General features: G+C 46.5%; 1 protein-coding gene across 1 annotated transcript in view; it reads left to right on the top strand.

The window, feature by feature from the left end:
- The window catches only part of LOC120930578 (NXPE family member 3-like), a 61,575-nt gene that overhangs the window by 10,000 nt on the left and 27,513 nt on the right, over positions 1 to 24,062 (top strand). The window contains exons 2-3 of the mRNA XM_040341753.1: positions 10,515 to 11,009; positions 18,467 to 18,687. Of these exons, the coding sequence (XP_040197687.1) occupies positions 10,515 to 11,009; positions 18,467 to 18,687 (716 nt within the window). The remainder of the gene's footprint in view (positions 1 to 10,514; positions 11,010 to 18,466; positions 18,688 to 24,062) is intronic.

The raw sequence follows: 24,062 nt of genomic DNA, 5'->3' as shown, positions 1-24,062 counted from the left end.
ACACTCCATCTTCAGCTGCCACCCGATCAACTCCTCCCCACCTGGGCTGACCCTGAGTTGGGGATTGGTCATGGTCAGGGCCCTCAGAATACTCCAGACAGCTCCACCTTATCTTGCCTCCCATTCTTCTCGAAGGCACCAGAACATTCGAGAAAAAGAGGGGAGGTCTCAGTAATGCTGCCTGTGAGTCATCCAGCTCTCCCTGGATTTCTGCTAGCCCAGGACAAAACAGACAGGCTTGGCTACCAGCCAATTCTGCATAAATTTACCTACACTAAAAAAAAAAATATTTCCACTTCTAGCACTAGAGGGTGCTATATTTACATCTATTCATATACTACAGCGTGCCTTCTGGATGCCGATGTCACTAAAGCTGCCTACACACTAGAAGAATTTCATTAAAATGTTTTTGTTTTAACCAGTTCAGCTCTTTGGGCGTACTATGTACATCCAAAGAGTGAACATTTGATTACAAGCTGGTGGCTGCAGTACAGCTGGCGACCGGCTTCGAAGTGAAAGAGATGCAGCAGCTCCATAGCTGCCGATCACTTTTACACGGCCGGCCGCGCGGTGCCCCTCCTCCCCCTCTCGCCGACAGCCTGCCCTCCTCCAGTGGTTCCCGGGCTGTCCCGTGCTTACCAAAACCCAGGAACACATCCGCCTGCAGGGTGAGAGAGACTGCAGTGAGATATGCAAACAATGAAATCGGAAGTGATGTCACTTCCGGGTTAATATGCACCATTTTCTGGCCAGTACAGCCAGGAGACACATGGGGCCGGATTCAGAAAAGAGATACGCCGGCGTATCTCCTGATACGCCGTCGTATCTCTGAGTCCGGCCGTCGTATCTATGCGCCTGATTCATAGAATCAGGTTACGCATAGATATCCCTAAGATCCGACAGGTGTAAGTGACTTACACCGTCGGATCTTAGGCTGCAGTCTCACGCTGGCCGCTAGGTGGCGCTTCCGTTTGTATACGCGAGGAATATGCAAATGAGGAGTTACGCCGATTCAGAAATGAACGACCGCCCGGCACTTTTTTTTTACGTTGTTTGCGTTAGGCTTTTTTAATGGCGTATAGTTACCCCTGCTATATGAGGGGTATGTGCGGCGTATCCTATGTTAAGTATGGCCGTCGTTCCCGCGCCGAGTTTTACATTTTTTACGTCGTTTGCGTAAGTCGTTCGCGAATACGGATGGACGTAATTTACGTTCCCGTCGAAACCAATGACGTCCTACCGACGTCATTTAGAGCAATGCACGCTGGGAAATTTTACAGACGGTGCATGCGCAGTTCGTTCGGCGCGGGGACGCCCCCTACCCGCGGAATTTGAATTCCGCCGGGGGATTTATGATACGCCGCCGCAAGTTTACAGGCAAGTGCTTTCTGAATAAAGCACTTGCCTCAAAAACTTGCGGCGGCGTAACGTAAATGAGATAGGTTACACGGATCTAAAGACCAGCTCACCTATCTGAATCTGGCCCTTTATCTGTACTTGTTTAGATAGTGTGAAGGGTAGGGATAAGCCCGGAGTTCGACTCAAACATAGGATGTTCACCTGTTCGCCGAATAACTAAAAATTTTGGGGTGTTCGCGGCAAATTCGAAAGCCACGGAACACCCTTTAAAAGTCTATGGGAGAAATCAAAAGTGCTAATTTTAAAGGTTAATATGCAAGTTATTGTCCTAAAAAGTGTTTGGGGACCCGGGTCCTGCCCCAGGGGACATGTATCACTGCCAAAAAAAGTTTTAAAAACTGCAGTTTTTTCGGGAGCAGTGATTTTAATAATGCTTAAAGTGAAACAATAAAAGTGAAATATTCCTTTAAATGTCGTACCTGGGGGGTGTCTATAGTATGCCTGTAAAGTGGTGCATTTTTCCAGTGTTTAGAACAGTCCCTACACAAAATGACATTTCTAAAAGGGGAAAAAAAGTCATTTTAAACTACTTGCGGCTATAATGAATTGTCGGGTCCTGGCAATACAGATAAGTCATTGAGAAAAATAAATGTGTGGGGGTCCCCCAAAATTCCATTACCCGGCCCTTCAGGTCTGGTATGAATATTAAGGGGAAGCCTGCGCCAAATAAAAAATAAAATGGCGTGGGGTTCCCCCCAAAAATCCATACCAGACCCTTCAGGTCTGGTATGGATTTTAAGGGGAACGCTGCACCAAAATAAAAAAAAATGTTGTTGGGGACAAGGGCCTCATCCCCACAACCCTTGCCCGGTGGTTGTGGGGGTTTGCAATTGGGGTGCTTATCGGAATCTGGAAGTCCCCTTTAACAAAGGGGACCCCCAGATCCCGCCCCCCCCATGTAAATTGGTAACTGGGTACATTGTACCCCTACCATTTCACAAAAAAAATTCAAAAATCGTAAAAAACACACAGACAGCATGGGACAAGTCCTTTATTAAAAAATAAAAAAAAAAGTCCAGTGATTTAATCCTTCCTGAACCCCGGGATACGAAAATACATGCCACCACGATCCGATTCTGCCTCCATAGGAGGCGCCCGCTGAGTGACGCTACACTCGGCGTGACAGCTTTGAGATAGCTGAGGGCGGGGCCACCCGTGATGTGCGTGGGTGACCCCGCCCCCTCTGACGTATAATAAAAATGCCATAAATCTAGCCCCTATTTTTTTGATTTTGCTCAAACCAATCAATATACGCTTATTTTTTACAAAACAATATGTAGAGGAAAACATATCGGCCTAAACTGATGAAGAAATTCGTTTTTTTTACATTTTTTGGGGGATATTTATAATAGCAAAAAGTAGAAAATATATATTTTTTTTTTCGAAAAAATTGTCACTCTTTTTTTGTTTATAGCGGGGGAAAAAAACCTGCAAAGGTGGTCAAATACTACAAAAAGGAAGCTCTATTTGTGGGGGAAAAAAGCACAGCATAAATTTTGTTTGGGTGCAGCGTTGCACCAGTGCGCAATTGTCAGTTAAAGCAACGCTGTGCTGTATCGCAAAAAAAATGGCCTGGACATTAAGGGGGCAAATTCTTCTGGTTCTTAAGTGGTTAAAGCAATCACGTAAAAATGTATTAAAAATTAAATTAAAAAAATATATATATAAAAAAAAAAAATTGCCAAAACTTCTGTTGCTCCGCACAAACGCCCAAAAGCAAACGCAAGCCCAGGGTGCGCATATGTATTTAAACCGCTAATTCTAGCACAAGAGCGCCTAGGTAACTCTAAACTGATGAGCTGTGAGGGCTTTTAAAGCGACAGCTACGGTGTCATCTGCTCGGCCACGCTGTAAAAATCTCAGGAGTGGATGGACAGAAATACAAATTCTTTGGCGGGATAAATACTTCCCTTATATGCCTTTCATCTGTGTATTTCAGTCTCGTTCACAAGGGGCATAATCACAGCTCCCAACTGTCCCTAATTTCGGGGAACTGTCCCTGATTTGGAGCAATGTCCCTCTGTCCCACTTTCCTCCTCATTTGTCCCTTTTATTTTGGTCTGATCTATAGAGTTGTATATAAAATGCACTTTTTATCTTTCAAAAAGTGTTTCCCAGTGCTAAACCTTTCATCCGAATTCTGAATGACTGTATTTGTACATTTTAAGAGCCAATATAAAGAAATAGTAGTAATAAAAAAAAGTCCTTGCGGCCCCATGCACATGAGACGCAGACGCAGATGCAAACTCATCTAAACACACGTTTTCAAACGCAAAAAACGGCATTTAAAACGCCAGTTTTATCGCATTTTACCGCGTTTGCGTTAAGAAACATCATAAGACCCTCCCTAAGCTCAAAAAACAGTATTATTTAACTATTTCAGCCATTTTGTGAGACCAGAGTGAGTAGCAGCTGAGTGAGCAGCAGTGTACTTATATTTAGCGTGTCACTTGCTACATCACCTGCCACAAGCTGCGGATTGTCCACTTGCCACGTCATCTGCCACGTCACCTGGCCACGTCACCTGCCACAAGTTGTGGATTGTCCACTGGCCATGTCACCTGGCCACGTCACCTGCCACATCACCTGGCCATGTCACCTGCCACAAGTTGTGGATTGTCCACTGGCCACGTCACCTGCCATGTCAACTGGCCACGTCACCTGCCACAAGTTGTGGATTTTCCACTGGCCACGTCACCTGCCACAAGTGGATTATCCATTAGCCAAATCACCTAGCCATGTCACCTGCCACAAAGTTGTGGATTGTCCACTGGCCACGTCACCTGCCACGTCAACTGGCCACATCACCTGCCACAAGTTGTGGATTGTCCACTTGCCACGTCACCTGACCACGACACCTGCCACAAGTTGTGGATTGTCCACTTGCCACGTCACCTGACCACGACACCTGCCACAAGTTGTGGATTGTCCACTTGCCACGTCACCTGACCACGACACCTGCCACAAGTTGTGGATTGTCCACTTGCCACGTCACCTGACCACGACACCTGCCACAAGTTGTGGATTGTCCACTTGCCACGTTACCTGGCCATGTAACCTGGCCACGTCACCTGCCCCCCCACCTCTGGCCAGATGCGGTATTGCATGCCATAGAAGTCAATGCGGAACAAATTATTTTCGTTTCCATTGACTTCAATGGGGAAACTCGATATGCGAGTACTCTGGATTACGAGCATTCTCCTGGAACGGATTATGCTCGTAATCCGAGGTTCCACTGTATTTTCAAATCTCTGTGATGGGGGCGTGTTTTATGTTAATACATCGTGACCCGGCGTAAACTACGTTTTTTTAACTGCGCATGCGCCGTCTGTGGGGGTATCCCAGTGCGCAAATCCCTATTCGTGAACGACTTACGCAAACTACGTAAAAAATGAAAAAATGTACGCGGGAACGACGGCCATACTTAACATTGAGTACGCCTCATAACAGCAGCTTTAACTATACGCCGGAAAAACCCGAACGAAAACGGCGTAAAAAAATGCGCCGGCTGGTCGTACGTTCGTGGATCGCCGTAACTAGCTAATTTGCATACTCGACGCGGAATTCGACGGAAACGCCACCTACCGAAAAATTGCAGCTTAGATCCGACGGCGTACTAAGACGTGCGCCTGTCGGATCTAGCCGAGATGCCGTTGTATCTTGTTTTGAGGATACAAAACAAAGATACGACGCGCAAAATTTGAAATTACGCGCCGTATCAATAGATACGCTGGCGTAATTCTTTTGTGGATCTGCCCCAGAATTTTTTTTCCATCAAGGCTGATTTTTGTATCCCCTCGGCTGCGCCTCTTATCTCATGTGGCATTTCTGCCATTGCTGTTTTGTTGTCATGAACAATAAAGATTTGTAGACTGTTATCTGGTGGTTTTGTAGGATTTCCTCTTGTTGAGCATAAAGTACAATTGCGGTGTGACAATAAAAAAGAACACATCTCTTTTCTGCCAGGTCTCAGAAATGTAATGAAACAAAAAACACGCTCAGCCTTCTTTTTTTTTTAACTTACCTTCTGGGCACTTTTACCCCCTTCCTGCCCAGGCCAATTTTTTAGCTTTCAGCGGTGTCGCATTTTGGATGAGAATTGCGCAGTCATGCAGCACTGTACCCATATGAAATGTTTATAATTTATTTCACACAAATAGAGCTTCGTTTTGGTGGTATTTAATCACTGTAGTTTTTTTTTTTTCCTAAATAAATGAATAAAGACCGAAAATGTATAAATGTTATAGGTTATAAAAATTTGCAAACAGGTAATTTTCCTCCTTCACTGATGAGGCTGCTCTGATGGGCATTGATGGGCTGCACTGATAGGCAGCACTAATGGGGACAGATGGGAACTGATTGGTGGCACTGGTGGCCACTGATGAGGAGGCACTTGTAACGGTCACCACCGTTTACGACCTTCCATCCCATCCACGACAGCTCATCTGACACACAGACAAATCAGCAGGCATCCCATTTTCCCAGAATCAAGACGAGACACACAGCTCTGTGCTTGTTCCAAATGTAATGACAACTTTAATGGTTTCTTTCAGTCTTATATACAGTACAAGAACTTAAAGGAACCATCAACTCCCCACCCACACACTAAGGCTAATTACTAACCATTCTAGACAGGTCGGCGCCGGCCTATAATTATCATGTCTAATCACTGCACATTCCTTTATTAACATCATAACAAACAAAACCCCATCACACACTGAGTTCCCTAGGCAGACGTTCCGTCTCCGCATACAGCTTGACACCTATTCACACCTCTGAGCATCACTAGGCTTTAGACAGTGTTATCACACATAAACAGTATTTTAGCATGCATAATTAGAGTTCTGGGAGCAGACCTGGATTAACACCTGTCTGTTACAACACCTTTACACAAGGACAATGAAATGTCTTACAGGCCCTGACTCAATTAGCATGTCACTAGTCAGGGCTAAGCATAGAAATGAGTCATAGAATATTCTTTGCAGGCATTAAGGAATATACTGTAAATCACTGTCCACGCCAAAACAATCCAACATGTGTACCCCATCTCCTGGCTCAATCTGTGCCCAAAAGTGACTCCTGTTACAGCACTGATAGGCAGAACTAATAGGCACTGATAGGTGGCACTGATGGGCACTGATAGGTGGCACTGGTGGGCACTGATGAGGAGGCACTGATGAGGCTGCATTGATAGGCAGCACTAATGGGCAATGATAGGTGGCACTGATAGGTGGCACTGATGGGCATCGATGGGCTGCACTGATGAGCACTGATAGGTGGCACTAATAGGAATTTATAGGTACCACTGATGGGCTGCACTGATAGGTGGCACTAATGGGCACTGATAGGTGGCAATGATAAGCACTGATAGGCAGCACTGATAGGTGGCACTGATGAGCACTGATATGTGGCACTGATAGGCAGCACTTATGGGCACTTGTAGGCGAAAATGATAGGTAAAACTGAGGAGGAGACACTAATTTTTAGCAATGATGGATACTGATTGGCCGCACTGGTGGGCACTGATAGGCAGCACTAATGGGCACTGATGAGGCAACACTGATGGACATTGATGTGCACTGATAGGCTGCACAGATAGGCAATGATAGGCGGCACTAATAGGAACTGATAGGTGCCACTGATCGGCACTGATAGGCTGCACTGGTGGGCGCTGATGAGGAGGCACTGATAGGTGGCACTAATGGACAATGATAAGTGGCACTGATAGGTGGCACTGATGGGAATCGATGGGCTGCACTGATGGGCACTGATAGGCGGCACTAATAGGAATGTATAGGTACCACTGATAGGCTGCACTGGTGGGCACTGATGAGGCTTCACTGATAGGTAGCACTAATGGGCACTAATGAGCACTGATAGGTGGCACTGAAGAGCACTGATAGGTGGCACTGATGAGCACTGATAGGTGGCACTGAAGAGCACTGATAGGTGGCACTGATAGGCAGCACTTATGGGCACTGGTAAGCGGAACTGATAGGTAAAACTGAGGAGGAGACACTGATTTTCAGCAATGATGGATACTGATTGGCCGCACTGGTGGGCACTGATAGGCAGCACTGATGAGGCGACACTGAAGGACATTGATGTGCACTGATAGGCTGCACAGATAGGCAATGATAGGCGGCACTAATGGGAACTGATAGGTGCCACTGATCGGCACTGATAGGCTGCAGTGGTGGGCACTGATGAAGCTGCACTGATAGGTGTCACCAATGGGCACTGATAGGTGGCACTGGTGGGCACTGATTGACAGCAATGATGGGCAGTGTTGGGACTGCACCAGGGATGGACTGGCCATAGGGACTACAGGGAGTTTCCCGGTGAGCCGATGGCTCAGTGGGGCGTTTTTTAAAACAGAGATGCTGCTTGGAGGACTTTTTTTAACGCCCTGGCAGCGCCCCAGTGTGAAAGCACTCAGGCTTTTACACTGGGACTGCAGCGGAAGCGTTTTTCAGTCGCTTTACAGGCGCCCAAAAGCGCCTAAAAAATGCCTCAGTGTAAAAAAGGGGTCCTACACTCACCCCCTCTCTTTTACACTCACTCTCTTTTTCTTACACTCACCCCCTCTCACCCCCTTTCCCTCCTCTCTCTCTCTCTCTCTCTCTCTCTCTCTCATTCCCCTCTCTCTCACCCTCTCATGATATACAATAATGGATGTAGGGGCCTTTTGGTGGGCCTGATTTTTCGGGGGGGTGGGGGCAGCATTTTATTGAATTAAAGTGGGCCGGTCTGGATGAAGTCCAGGGCCAAATTTTTGTCCCAGTCCAGCCCTGGACTGCACTGATAATGAATGCCCTGATTATCGGTGTACAGGTCCCTGTTACAGAAACCGGTTATCGGTTCTCTTCTCTGTTGCTCAGGCTGTCGGCTTAGGAAAGGAGTGCCATTGCCAATAACTGCTGAAGAACTTCCTTAAAGCGGGGGTTCACCCTATCGACGGGAAAAAAAAAAAAAAAAAATTCTTTTACCTTTAAATCAGGCATTGTAGCGCGAGCTACAGTATGCCTGTCCCGAATTTTTTCCCCCCATACTCACCTTGTAGTCGTCCATCGAAGATACCGGGGAATGGGCGTGCCTCTGGAGACGGAGGATGATTGACGGCCGGCTCTGGCGCGTCACGCTTCTCCGGAAATAGCCGAAATAGGCTTGGTCTTCACGACGCGTGCGCATAGCCTGTGCGCAGGCGCCGTGAAGAGCCGAGACCTACTCCGGCTGTCTTCGGGGAGAGTGACGTGCCAGGGCCGGCCGTCAATCATCCTCCCTCTCCATAGGCACGCCCATTCCCCGCGGGAGCCGGAATCTACGATGGACGACTACGAGGTGAGTCCGGGGTTAAAAAAATCGGGACAGGCATACTGTAGCTCGCGCTACAATGCCTGTCTCGATGGTAACATCAAGTACGAGAGGGTGAACTACCGCTTTAAATAAGATAAACATTCCAAAATCTTCAAATCTATTGACTCGTGTGCCAAACTAATCCTAGAAGCGTGCCCTCCACCTTCCCCTGTGGGCACACTTCCACCTTGAACTATTTCAATTTAGAAATAAACAAATGGCAGCACTCCCTGTTTAATGTAGGATTAGATATTAACCAGTTCCTGGATCCCATCCTTTATCGAAGGTAAAACTCAAAGAAAGCAAATAATCTCCATTGTGCTTTCAGTAAATAATTTTTTTTTTAATTAACCATTTAAGGACTGCCAGTGCCTATATACGTCGGCAGAATGGCACGGCTGGGCACATGGACGTATATATACTGTAAGTCCCCTTTAAGAGCCCAGCCGTGGGTCGCACGCGCCGCCTCCGTGACCGCGCCCGCAGACCCGATCGCTGCCGGTGTCCCGCAATCGGTCACAGGAGCTGAAGAACGAGGAGAGGTGAGTATAAACACAACCTTCTCCGTTCTTCACTGTGGCAGTGTCAGTGATCGTGTGTTCCCTGATTTAGCCCTGGTTCACACTGGGTACGATTTGTAACGATTTGAGATGCGATTTGACATGTCAAATCGCATCTCAAATCGGCGGCAATTGTCGGCAATGGCACTGTCCTAATCAGTGCGACACCGCATCTGCGATTTCAAAAAGTAGTTCCTGTACTACTTTTTGCGATTTCGGGCCGCGATTTACATTAAATTGCGGCCGAAATCGCGGCAAATCGCGGCAAAATCGCGGCCGCGAAATCGCAGTAAAATCGTGCATTTTACCGCGATTTTGAATTCGCAGCAGTGTGAACCTAGGCTCAGGGAAAGACGATCACTGACGTCACAGTGATTATATTTACTCAGTGAGATACTGAAGTCTCTCTACAATCACCAGCGCTACATTTCGATTTATCACTTTTACAATTTTTGTCACATTGTTGTGTAGCAGCTCATTTTTTTCTTTTTTTTCTTTAGATAAGCGCAATATTCATTTATTTTTATAAATACAATGGAGGGAAGTAATCAAATCTTGAGCAGCTGTGTATGGCAACCAATCAGCTTCTAGCTTTTATTTTCAAATCTTAACTGAACAAACTAAAGATGAAAGCTGATTCTGTCTGCTCCAGTTCTAATGACTTATCCCACCCAAGTGTCTCAGGCCTCGTACACACGACCGAACATGTCTGCTGAAACTGGTCCGTCGGACCAGTTTCCGCGGACATGTCCGACCGTGTGTAGGGCCTACCGGACCGCATTCCTGGCCGAGCGGACAGGTTTCCAGCGGACAAAAGTTTCTTAGCATGCTAAGAAACTTGTCTGCTGGAAGCCTGTCCGTCGGACATGTCCGATGGTCAGTACGACTCATCGGACATGTCCGCTGGCCCGAGAACCCGCGCATGGCGTCGAAGTGATTCGACGCATGCGTGGAAGCATTGAACTTCCGGGTTCGCGCACGTCGCCGCGTCATCGTCGCCGCCACGTCGCCGCGCATTCTGTCCGCGGGGAATTTGGTCTGATGGTGTGTACACACATCAGACCAAATGATCCCAGCAGACATGTCCGATGAAAACGGTCCGTTTTCATCGGACATGTCTGGTCGTGTGTACGAGGCCTTACAGTAATTATTCATAAAGTAATTGTTTATATTTTTTAGTTTATTTTCAGCTTCCTAAGAACAGATTTTTTGCTGACGTGCAATCCACCATCCCTCAGGAAGCACACGTGTCCTACAGACGCTATGGCTAGCATTAACCCAAAGTTCACCGATCTTCCCAAACTGATTGAGTGGCCAGAGCCGCCATCACCAGCAAAACACTTCAATTTTTCAACTGACCCAAGGAAGTGTGGCTACCGTCTCCCGAATCCTCGGGGCACTTACAAGGTTGGAGAGACTTTGAAGGTGGAAATCACAGCTCGGGATCAGAATGGTCGTCTGAAGGAATATGGTGGAGATTTTTTCCAGGCCAAGCTGCATTCTCCTGAACTAAAGGCTGGAGTCACTGGCCAAGTAAGGGACTACGGCAATGGTAGCTACCTGGCTACCTTTCTTCTGCCATGGACAGGGTTGGCACACATTCACATCCGGCTCATTCACTCCAGCGAAGCTGTGGATATTCTGAAGAAGAAGAGGGAAAGCTTTCCAGAAAAGGTAAATAAGTAGAAATATGGAGGATAATGTTTGTTTGTAGTGAAATGTCTTAATGTTTTGAGATACACCATACAACTAGGGTGACCACATTTCCAAACTACCATTCAGGGACACCCCCCTTCCCAAAAATCAGATTGTGCTGTAACAAATCACAAAACAGTGATTGGACACAAGAAGGCGGGATTTATGATTTCTCCAATCACAAGCAGGGGGCGGGAATTGTGCTCCTCCAGGCATTCCCGGCCAGGACAGGTATTGTTAGTGAGTAAAGCGGTGATGTGGCGGCCTTTTTTATAAAGATTGGCCCGGGGGGGGGGGGGGGCTGTGTCAGTTTCATTCCGGGACACTGTATTGTCCTGGAATGAAGGTGCCCGGGACAGACCTGCAAAATGCAGGACACGTGATCACCCTATATTAGAGCTGCACGATTAATCGCGGAGAGAATCGCAATCTCGATTCTCCCCGCCCGCGATATGACCCGCGATTCTTTTGCGTCACCGCCGGTTCCACGTAACCAGCGTGGAACGCAAATGGCGCCGATATCAGAAAACCGACGTCAGCAGCCTGCGCCGCTGGATGGATGCCTGGGCTTCTCTCACAGTTCTGTACAACTGTAGTGTGTATCCATGCGCCACCCAGTGGTTGCCGGTGGTACTGCTTCTGATGTATTTATCTTTCTCACAGTTCTGTACAACTGTGTGTATCCATGCGCCACCCAATGGTTGCTGGCGATACTGCTTTTGATGTACAAAAAAGAGACCAGTGATATGTCTATAATGTTAAAGACCATATAACTCCTATGAAAAAAGCAGAATCTGATTTGATTCTGCTTTTTTCATAGGAGTTATATGGTCTTTAACATTATAGACATATCACTGGTCTCTTTTTTATATATTCATATTTTCAGATAAATCACAGGTTTATTTATCTATTTATTTGGGGGGGGGGGGGGGGTTCTGGCATTCAGTTTTTGAGAATCGTGATCTTTAGTCTAAACAAAAGAATCGTGATTCTCATTTTGACCAGAATCGTGCAGCTCTACCCTATATACAACCAAATATTTATGGGCACCTGACCATCACTCCTACTAAATAGTCAAAAGCATGTAGACACCCCTCCAGGGGCGGACTGACAACTCATGGGGCCCCCGGGCAATAGGAGATTATGGGCCCCCCGGGCAATAGGAGATTATAGGGCCACACAGTATACACGCATACAGTATACAAACACAGTATACACACACAGACACACAATATACACACACAGTACACATACACACACTGAAAAGGTACTGGAGAGGCAGAGCAGCTATAATCTTGGTATTTTAAAAAAAGCTAATTTTTACATACTGTCCCTGGTTTTAATTGACAATTAAAATAAAAAAATATATAAATAAAAATTAGTGTCCATAAGTGTCCAGAGAACAATATATATATATTGAAAATTCAAATTAAGTGAATAAATTTGTTGAATGATGTTGTAAACGTGACTGTCAAACACAGATCCTCCACCAGTGAAATAGATGAAAATGTCTATGCGCTTACCAGAAGGGCAAGCAATCAAGGCTTGCAGCTGGAAACCCCCAGCAAGGGTCTTTATCAGAAACTGCCACTGATAGTCCGGATGGTATTCCTCCAATTGTGTGGATGGATACGAGATCCAAAGAGCATGAAAAAAATATATATACAGCATATAGTGATGTACCGCAGATGAAACGAATGTTAAGCACACCAAGGAAAGCCACCACCAATATGAATCACCAAATAAGGGGGACTCTTACCAGATATGCTACAATAGAGTACTTGTGGCCAAACCCAGCCAGGGCATTTGAAGGTAGTCTCCAAACACACCAGCCAGAGCAAACGGCTCTCTCAAGCAGCCATAGCAGAGTATATCACCAAAAAGAAAGATGAAATCCACATAGTGATGTATCGCAGGTATAAAGGTTTAATAAGGTAGATTGCACTTACATAAAAAAAGAGATGTATCAGCATTTAAAATTTCGAGCCGGCCGGCTTCTACGAACGCCCGTCCTTCGGGACCTAGACGCAGCACGTCAGAGCGTCTCCTCCTCCCGACGTACGTTTCGTCAGTATGTGACGTCGTCTGGGGAACCGTTCCTTTCTGCACAAATTTAGCATCTTAAAGCCGTGGTTTGATGAGTTTGGGGTGGAGGAGTGTGAGTGGCCTGCACAAATCCCTAACCTCAACCCTATTGAACATCTTTGGGATAACCTGAAACATTTCCTGTGATTCAGGTCTTCTCCGACATTAGTACCTCATCTCACGAATGTTCTTTAGGCTGAATGGGCACAAATTGACTCGCACCAAAATCCTGTAGAAGGTCTCTTAAGAGTTAATAAAAATATTCACCAGCACACCATGGATCCTAAATAACGTCCAAAAATTTTTAATACAAAGAAGGCATTACAAAAAGTGCAACGTTTCGAGGCCATGCAGGACCTCTTTGTCGATTACTTGCCTGACGAAGAGGTCCTGCGTGCCCTCGAAACGTTGCAGTTTTTGTAATGGCTTCTTTGTATTACATTTTTTTGGACGTTATTTACGATCCATGGTGTGCTGGCGAATATTTAAATTTGTTTGATGGTTCCAGTGCCCACTTTTTTTCCACAAGCCATTTTCAAAGTCCAGGTACATGTGCAATTGGAACATTGATTAGACGGTCTCTTAAGAGTTACAAAAAATATAAGAATATAGTGCAGCGCAAAACTAAACAAATACAACACTGGTGTTATAAATATAGTGGCAAAAATATATATGTGTATATATATTAAAATAGTCCAAAAAAGCAAACTCCAGAATCCAAAAGTGCCAGGAAGTAAATGAAGTAAATGAATCTTCACCACGTGATAAACCACCAAACTTAACCACTTGCTTACTGGGCACATAAACCCCCTTCGTTCCCAGGCGAAATTTCAGCTTCCGGCACTGCATCGCTTTAACTGACATTTGCGCGGTCGTGCGACGTGGCTCCCAAACAAAATTGACGTCCTTTTTTCCCCACAAATAGAGCTTTATTTTGGTGGTATTTGATCACCTCTGCGGTTTTTATTTTTTGTGCTAAAAACTAAAAAAGAGCGACAATTTAAAAAAAATATATATATTTTTTACTTGTTGCTATAATAAATATCCCGATTTTTTTTTAAAAAAACTATTTTTTTTCTCAGTTAGGCCGATACGTATTTTTCGACGTATTTTTGTAAAAAAAATAAAAATAAATCGCAATAAGCGACTGGTTTGCGCAAAAGTTATAGCGCCTACAAAATGGGGAACAGAATTATGATTTTTTATTATTATTTTTTTTTTTACAGTAATGGCGGCGATCTGCGATTTTTATTGGGACTGCGATATTGCGGCGGACGTATCGGACACTTTTGACACAAATTTGGGACCATTCACATTCATACAGTGATCAGTGCTATAAAAATGTACTAATTACTGTATAAATGTGACTGGCAGGGAAGGGGTTAACACTAGGGGGTGAGGAAGGGTTTAAATGTGTATCCTGGGTGTGTTCTAACTGTGTGGGGGGAGGGGGGTGACTGGGGGAGGTGACCGATGCTGTGTCCCTATGTACAAGGGACACAGATCGGTCTCCTCTCCTCTAACAGCACGTGGAGCTCTGTGTTTACACACAGAGCTCCACGTCCCTGCTGTGTTACCGACGATCGCGTGTACCCCGCGGACATCGCGGCCGCCAGGTACACGCATCGGCTCTTCGGCGATGTGCCGGGACAGTGTTTACCCGCTGCGCGCCCCCCAGTGGCACGCGCGGGTAATGCACATAAGAGGACGTCTAAAGACGTCCACTCGGCACTTGAGAGCCGCGCTGTGGACGTCTTTTGTCTATAGCGCGGGTCTCAAGTGGTTAAATTTGTTTGATGGTTCCAGTGCCCAGTTGGTGATCGTTTCAGCACCCACTTTTTTCCACAAGCCATTTTCAAAGTCCAGGTACATGTGCAATTGGAATATTGACTAGACGGTGTCTTAAGAGTGACTGTCATAGTTGCAAAAAAGACGGCAGCTCCACATTAAAGGAGAAGTATAGCGAAAGCTTTTTTGGCTGTACTTCCCCCTATGGATTACAGGAGTGCAGTTCAGAAGCACTCATAAGCCTACTCTGACACCTGGCTCAGCCTCCCAGTGATCCACCGAGAGCCTGAGCCAGCCTCTCCCACCCACTTCACAGCCCAGGGCTCCAGTGAGTGCTGGAGGGGGAGAGCAGACAGTCGCGGCTCTATTCTCAGAGCGGAGAGGGAAACTGAGTGATCAGCAGTGTTTGATCGCTCAGTTCTCAGTGCAGAACTGGCAGGGAACAGATGCTGCATCTGTGTAGGTGAGTATACATTTTTTTAAGTCCATACTTCTCTTTTATAGAGGAAGTAAACCCTCTCATTAAAAAAAATAAAAAAAACACCCTGCAAGACAAAGGCATAATGAGCTAGTATGCATAGCATACTAGCTCATTATGAATTACCAACATGAGATTGACGCCCCCGCAGCGCTCTTCGGTTATCTCCTCCGTCATCCCATAATACCTGGAGTGACTACCGGGAATCGCTGCTTCGGCACTGTGACTGGCCGGAGCAGCGATGATGTCACTCCCGCGCATGCGCCGGAGACATCGGTGCCGCTATTTCTGAAAATATCTCCTAAACCTTTTACCTGTAGGTTAAAGTGGTTGTAAGGACCATAGTTGTGGATGGGGAATGTCTAACAAGCTCATATAGGTGCGATGGCCAGATGTTCACCAACATTTGACTTAATGGGCTAGATTCAGATAGGTTAGCGGATCTTTAGATCCGCGTAACCTATCTGATTTACGTTACGCCGCTGCAAGTTTTTGAGGCAAGTGCTTTATTCAGAAAGCACTTGCCTTTAAAGTTGCGGCGGCGTATCGTAAATCCCCCGGCGGAATTCAAATTTTGCGGCTAGGGGGCGTGTACAATTTAAATCAGGCGCGTCCCCGCGCCGATCGAACAGCGCATGCGCCGTCCGCAAATTTTCCCAGCGTGCATTGCTCCAAATGACGTCGCAAGGACGTCATTGGTTTCGACGTTAACGTAAATTACGTCCGGCCGTATTCGCGAATGACTTACGCAAACGACGTAAAAAATTCAAAACTCAGCGTGAGAACGACGGCCATACTTAACATAGGATACGCCGCACTTACCCCTCCTATAGCAGGGGTAACTTTCCGCTGGAAAAAGCCAAACGCAAACGACGTAAAAAAAAATGCGCCAGGCGGTCGTTCGTTTCTGAAGCGGCGTAAATGCTCATTTGCATATTCGATGCATAAAAGATACGGAAGCGCCACCTAGCGGCCGGCCTGGAATTGCAGCCTAAGATCCGACGGTGTAAGTCACTTACACCTGTCGGATCTTAGGCATATCTATGCGTAACCTGATTCTATGAATCAGGCGCATAGATACGACGTCCGGACTCAGAGATACGACGGCGTATCAGGAGATACGCTGTCGTATCTTCTTTCTGAATCCGGCCCAATGAGCGTAATGATAATTCTGATGCTTAGGCCTCGTACAGACGACCGAACATGTCTGCTGAAACTGGTCCGCTGACCAGTTTCAGCAGACATGTCCGGTCGTGCTTACGGCCGATCGGACAGGTTTCCAGCGGACATCCAGCGGACATTTGTCCACCCGACCGTTTTCGAGCAGACAAATGTTTCTTAGCATGCTGAGAAACATGTCCGCTGGAATCCTGTCTGTCGGACATGTTCGGTCGTCTGTACAGACTCACCGTACATGTCCGAGCGGCCGGCATCCCTCGCATGCGTCGAAGTGATTCGACGCATGCGTGGAAGCATTGACCTTCCAGCTTCGCGCACGTCGCCGTGTCATCGTCGCGGCGACGGCGCGGACACGTCACCGCGCTGTCTGTCCGCGCGGATTTCGGTTTGATGGTGTGTACAACCATCAGACCGAAATCTCCCAGCGGACATGTCCGATGAAAACGGTCCGGCGGACCGTTTTCATCGGACTGTACGCTGGTGTGTACGAGGCCTTAAAGGGACTGTCAGCAATACTGATTTTAAACTGAATCATCCTGATAAAAAAAAAACTTAAGAGTTTGGGAGGAGATCCTGTACTAACAAGCCGATGTTTGTACAATGATCTCCCCACTGAGCTATTTTGTTCTGACAGGGAAACGCCCCCCGACCCTGCCAAAACACACTGGGCCAGATTCATCAAGGGGATACGACGGCGGATCTCCTGATCCGCCGTCGTATCTCTGAGATCCGACGGTCGGATCTATGCGACTGATTCATAAGAATCAGTTCCGCATAGATCTCCCTTAGATCCGACAGGTGTAAGTGACTTACACCAGTCGGATCTTAGGCTGCAATCTACCGCCGGCCGCTAGGTGTCGTCGCAGTTTTCTACGCGTCGGATATGCAAATGAGGAGAACCGCCGATTCAAGACCGAACGCCCGCCGCTTTTTTTTACGTCGTTTGCGTTCTAAAGATCCGCTAATCTATCTGAATCTGGCCCACTGAGATGCCATTAAAGTTCATGTGCGTGTAAAGGCAGGCGTCCCAATACTTTTGGTATTTTTAGTGTATGCTGGGCCATTTCTGTTAACTATTCTCTGGTGAGCTTGTATTTTTTACCCCACAAAATGGTGCATATATTATTATAGAAACAAGACACCATTATTTAATCACTGTTAGCTTTTTGAGATGGAAACAAGGGACACCTATCAGAAAAAGTATGCAGGCAAAGGACACACCCCTGACCGCGCCCCCTTAAAGGAGAATTGTACAAAAAAACAAGATTGGTTAAATCCACAATTGCTTTTTTTTTTTTACCACTTCTATACCTTTATATTGGAATTTACAAATGCAGCAAATTAGAGTAAGTAACATACAAAACATGTAGAGTGCAGCAGTCAAGATGAATCCTGTGCTCACCCACCGGAATCCCCCCTTATATCAAGGTTCACAGCATTTTCCTATACATCAGGGTTCCTCCTTACTTCAGAGGCCCCTCTTAAATCAACCAGAGTTCCCCATTACATCAGAGTCCACAGACTTTCTCCTTACACAAGAGTCCCCAGAGTTCCCCCTTACATCACAGACTGCAGGGCTCCCCTTTACAATGCAAAGTGGAACTCTGTGGACCTTGATTTAAAAGGGAACACTGCGGACTGTGATGTAAAGGAGAAATCTGTGGAGTCTGATGTAAAAGGGAGAACACTGAGGACTCTGATGTAAGGGGAGGGCTTTGGTGTAATGGGAAACTCTGATGTAAGGGGGTCTCTGGTCACCAGAGCCCTCCTCTTACACAAGAGTCCACAGATTTCCCCATTACATCAGAGTCCACAAAGTTCCTGTTTCGCAAACTCTTCAATAAAAATCAAGTAAAAAAGGAATTTAATTGGATTTTTTTTTAAGTATGTTTTCTGTATCTGGCAGGTCTTTTTCCATGGCTTTTTTCATTTTGATGGGAGTAGCGAGGTGGTGGAATGTAACCTCAAGATTACAAGAAAGGATGTATGCAGATATAAGAATCCCCTTAGCGAAGACACTTGGGAGTGTGTAAAACCTCAGCGGCTGCCGTGCAATGCCTGGGTATATCACTCATTTGGTGGATACCGAACGGTGACGAACATAACCGAGAACTTACTCCTAAATAGGTGAGTAGGAATGGTGATTTATAAGGAAGCATACGTTTTTTGCCAAATTCTACCAAAACCATTCCATCCCTTAAAGAAAGTAGAACTGAAGGCAAACTAAGTAAGGAAGGGGGGGGGGGGGGGTTATAACCCCTGTCATGGTTTTTGTTTTACCATTCCCATTGGGTAGATTCCCTTCACTTCCTGTCCCATAGCCAAAACAAAAAGTCCCTCGAAAGTGAGGAAATCCTTGGTGGTCACCAGAACTGAAGTCCTCATTGGAAGATTTCCCCTCTAGTCCTGTTATGTTGATGGGAGAAGGGATAGGTGGGATACTCCAACTAGAACTATTCACAATAGGTAAGGACAACTCTCACTTGGCCTCACCGGATTATCTATGGACACACTGCTTTTGACCATACAGCCACATGTATGGAAAGGTTAGGCCGCGTACACACGGTCGGACAAAACCGATGAGAATGGACCGAGGTTCAGTTTCATCGGTCCAAACCGACCGTGTGTATAGCTCATCGGTCTGTTGTCCTTCGGTCCAAAATTTTAAAACATGCTTCAAAATCGAACCGATGGCCCGCTGCCCGATCGGTCCAAACCGATGGTTAGTACAGAAAGCATCGGTTCAAAGTCCGCGCATGCTCAGAATCAAGTCGACGCATGCTTGGAAGCATTGAACTTCGTTTTATTCAGCACGTCGTGTGTTTGACGTCACCGCGTTCTGACCCGATCGGTTTTTGGAACGATGGTGTGTACGCACTTCAGACCATCAGGCCACTTCAGCGGTGAACCGATGGAAATGGCCCGTCGGACCATTCTCATCGGTTTGGAACGACCGTGTGTACGCGGCCTAAGTCTTTTTGCTCTGACTAGCAGCAGACTTGATGCACTAAATTATCTTCAGGGCGCTCTCTAGCATCACCTTTACTGACACCCGTCCACTGACTCTTCTAGCTGAAGGGGGTGGCCCTCACTTGACAGGCCCTATAGACATAGATCTGTACTCACAGCAGCCCTCAAAATTTGTGGGCTGCCTGGGACCAGGGGGGGGCGAGCAAGGAGTGAATTTAGGGGAAGAAAGAGGAGAGTCGCAGCTGCCTGGCTCTCCTCTCTCTTACCCAGCACAGGAAGGCTGCAATGGGGACACATGGCTCCACTGGGGACACAGGCTGCACTGGGGACACATGGCTCCATATGGCACATGGTTATTTTTATAACTTAATTCTGCATAAAACATTGTCATTTCATGAGATAATTTATGAGGGTGTGTCTAGGGGCGGGACATGGTGGGGGCTGGGTGGGGCAACTGGTGGCAAGTAACCCTTGAGGCCTGGCTAGTAGCTCAGGACTTGAAATTTTGAGCCCTGCTCACAGTATTGGGAATCGGATCCTTCCTGGTGTGTCTCCCTTCCAGTCAGCTCTGCAGGACCTTTGGGTTCAGCTTCTGTCTCTGAGGCCCTTGGGTCGACCACCCAGGGGTGCACAACCTCTCCCTCCTGGGCTCTGTTCCCTGTCTCAACTCACCCTGAGCATATGTACAGTATCCCACAATGCAATTCAGACTGTAATTTGCTTAAAAAAAGGGTGGGCTCTCCTCCCGGCCAATCAGAAATCGGCTCCTGAGAGCCGATTGTCCAGAAGTCTTAGAACAGGTCTTAGGACCCGCCTCCTCTTTGGCTGGGAGGAGAAACATCCATTGGCCCCGGTAGCAGCAGTCTCTCCTGGAGCCCTACCCCGGATTGATTCAGCAGTGCACCACCCCCCCCCACATCTCCCGCTGTATAAGGTAAGGAGGCAATGGATTGTGTGGGGGGATAGTAGTGAGCTTCACTGCCTATTGAGCTCGGTCTGGGGGGGGGGGGTTTGCTAGTGCGAGTGAGGGGGCCAGGTCTGCTTGCCGCCCCCCCAAATTTTGACCACCAGTGGGTCTGGGGGGGGGGGTTGCTAGTGCGAGTGAGGGGGCCAGGTCTGCTTGCCGCCCCCCCCAAATTTTGACCACCAGAGGGTCTGGGGGGGGGGGGGTTTGCTAGTGCGAGTGAGGGGGCCAGGTCTGCTTGCCGCCCCCCCAAATTTTGACCACCAGTCACCACTGCTCTTAACTGCTGGGTTCAGCTGGAAGCTTAGCTCATCACTAGTCTTAATTAGCCTTTAGGCTGCATTCACACCTGAGCGTAGCGTTTTTTGAGCGTTTTTTCCGGCGTTTTGTCGCGTGTATTCACACGTATTTGCGCGTTTGCATACAGCGTTGCCCGACGTTTTGAACTTCGTCGTTTTTTATTTTAGCCAATAGGAAGAATTATCATCTCTTTCATCATTTGTTGCTATGTTTGTAGATTTTTTTATCTTCTGCCTGGGTGAATATTCTATTTCACAGAACAGATTAAAGCGACAAAACGCCCGTAGAAACGCTTGTTGTCACGCTAGCCGCTTGAATCGAGCGTTTCCATTCGTTTCTATGGAAATACAAACGTTCAAAAATGCCCAAATCCGCCCGATTCGAGCGACAAAAAAGGGTCCAGAACTTGTTTGAGCTTCAGGCGTTCGGCTTCAGGCGTTTTGGAGTGGAGATGTGAACCATCTCCATAGAGAATAATGAATTTTTTCCTCTCTAGCGTTTTGGAGCTTCATGCTTCAGGCGACAAAACGCTCAGGTGTGAATGCACCCTAACACATTGCAGACCTTCTTATGCCGCGTACACACGATCATTTTTCGGCATTTAAAAAAATGTCATTTAACCACTTAAGACCCGGACTAAAATGCAGGTAAAGGACCTTGCCCCTTTTTGCGATTCGGCTTTAACTGACAATTGCGCGGTCGTGCGACGTGGCTCCCAAACAAAATTGGTGTCCTTTTTTCCCACAAATAGAGCTTTCTTTTGGTGGTATTTTATCACCTCTGCGGTTTTTATTTTTTGCGCTATAAACAAAAATATAGCGAAAATTTTGAAAAAAATTCTATATTTTTTACTTTTTGCTATAATAAATATTCCCCAAAAATATATAAAAAACATTTTTTTTTCTCAGTTTAGGCCGATACGTATTCTTCTACCTATTTTTGGTAAAAAAATCGCAAAAAGCGTTTATCGATTGGTTTGCGAAAAATTTATAGCGTTTACAAAATAGGGGATAATTTTATTGCATGTTTATAAATTTATTTATTTTTTACTACTAATGGCGGCGATCAGCGATTTTTTTCGTGACTGTGACATTATGGCGGATACACTTTCCCTATATCAGGGAACAGACGATCAATGACAGCGCCACAACGAAGAACAGGGAAGGTGTGTTTACACTCACCTCTCTCCGTTCTTCAGCTCCGGGGACCGATCGCGGGATTCCAGGGGCGATCGAGTCCGCGGGTCCCGTGGCTGCGGTCACGGAGCTTCGGACCGGGTCGCGGGCGCGCGCCCGCGACCCACGGCTGGGCTTTTAACAATCACGTACAGGTACATGATTGTGCCCAGCCGTGCCATTCTGCCGACTGTAAGGGGTTAGCTCGGTAGCGGGGTGTGTGATCCCCTGGATGGGTTCCCTACACACTGAATTTATACAGACAAGGAGTCGAAGACGGTTGAAAACAAAGATTTTGGTTTATTCTTCCATCTTGCTGGAAACAAGTGCAAGCATCCAAACAGCATAAACAAAATCAAACATAAAATAAACCCTGGCCACTTGGGGCGTCTATCTTCACCACACAGGAATCTATCTATGGAGTCTGGCACAGCCTAGTGCTGGGCAGACACTGCTGGTCATACAGCAGAAAAACAATAGTCTTTTGATTTTTATCACACAGAAAAATCAATCACCTCCTCACCTCCTCAGAAGACTTTCAGCTACTGCTCTCTTTCACTCAGAAAGCCTCAGGATGCAGCAAATCAGTGGTAATCCTCTGGATTACTTATAGAGGCTTTAATTGCCTCATTCTGAACAGCTGAAGTTTTCCAACGCCCTTAAACCTTTCCTGGCTACTTTTGCAGCCGACGCCTAATAACAATTAGTGTATTGTCTAAACCAGGCAGAAATGTATCTCCCGTCTGTGACAACACCCACAGATTTACCTGACTTCCTGTCACACGACGTACACCGGCGTTAGGCGGTCCTTAAGTGGTTAAAATGATGGTGTGTGGGCTTCACATAATTTTTCGGGTTCTGAAAAACGACAAAAAAAAAATTCAAACATGCTGCATTTTTTAACGACGTTTTAAACTATGTTGTTTTTTAGGTTGTAAAAAATGGTCGTGTGTGGGCTAAAACGACGTTAAAAACCCGCGCATGCTCAGAAGCAAGTTATGAGACGGGAGTGCTCGTTCTGGTAAAACTACCGTTCGTAATGGAGTAAGCACATTCATCACGCTGTAACAGACAAAAAAGCGCAAATAGTCTTTTACTAACACGGAATCAGCTAAAGGGTGACGTCATCCGAATAGAACTTCCCCTTTATAGTGTCGTCGTATGTGTTGTACGTCACCGCGCTTTGCTAGAGCTTTTTTTTTAAACGACCGTGTGTGGGCAACGTCGTTTTAATGATGAAGTTGGAAAAAACTTCGTTTTTTTCATGCCGAAAATTTTTTCTTGTGCATTACTCTTATTCATTTTATGCTAAACTACAGGAAATGTTTCAGCTGGAGTCAGGCTTTCAACCCCCAGTCCAGCATGGTTCCAACATATGTCATGATCTTTCCAACAGAGTGTTTCACATTCTTTTTTCTGGAAATTTAGCAAATGCATTTATGCTCCTCCCCCCTAACATCTGCTCAAACAGTTCATTATGAAAGTATAACAGCTGGCAGCGGGAGGAATCATGAGATTATGAATCATCCTATTCAGTTTTGATAATGATGGAGGATCTTAGTTAACCATTTGCATGCTATTATACACTTTATGCTCTTCTAGCCAACTTTACATAAAAACAGGGGCCCAGATTCAAGAAGCAATTGCGCCCGTGTAACAATAAGTTACACGGCGCAATTGCTTACTTGCTCCAGTGTAACGAGTGCTCCTGATTCAGGAACCTCGTTACACCGACTGCAGCCTAAAATCTGCGCGGCATAAGGCTCTTATGCCTCGCAGATTTTAGGCTGCATTCTTGCGTGTGCCGCTAGGGGGCGCTCCCATTGTGATCAGCGTGTAGTATGCAAATTGCATACTACCAACTGATTCACAAACTTGCGCGGGCCCCGCGCAAGCCAGGTACGGAGTTTCCGTACGGCAACTTTAGCGCAAGGCTGCCCTTTCTAATAGCAGGGGCAGCCAATGCTAAAGTATAGCCGCCGCTCCCGCGCCGTGAAATTTGAATTTCACGGCGTTTGCGTAAGTGATGCGTGAATGGCGCTGGACGCCATTCACGTTCACTTTGAAGCAAATGACGTCCTTGCGACGTCATT

This window comes from Rana temporaria, chromosome 3 (genome assembly GCF_905171775.1).
Source record: "Rana temporaria chromosome 3, aRanTem1.1, whole genome shotgun sequence".
NCBI classification, from domain to species: Eukaryota; Metazoa; Chordata; class Amphibia; order Anura; family Ranidae; genus Rana; species Rana temporaria.
The sequence above is the reverse complement of the archived record's forward strand: the minus strand, read 5'-3'. Positions and strand labels throughout refer to the sequence as shown.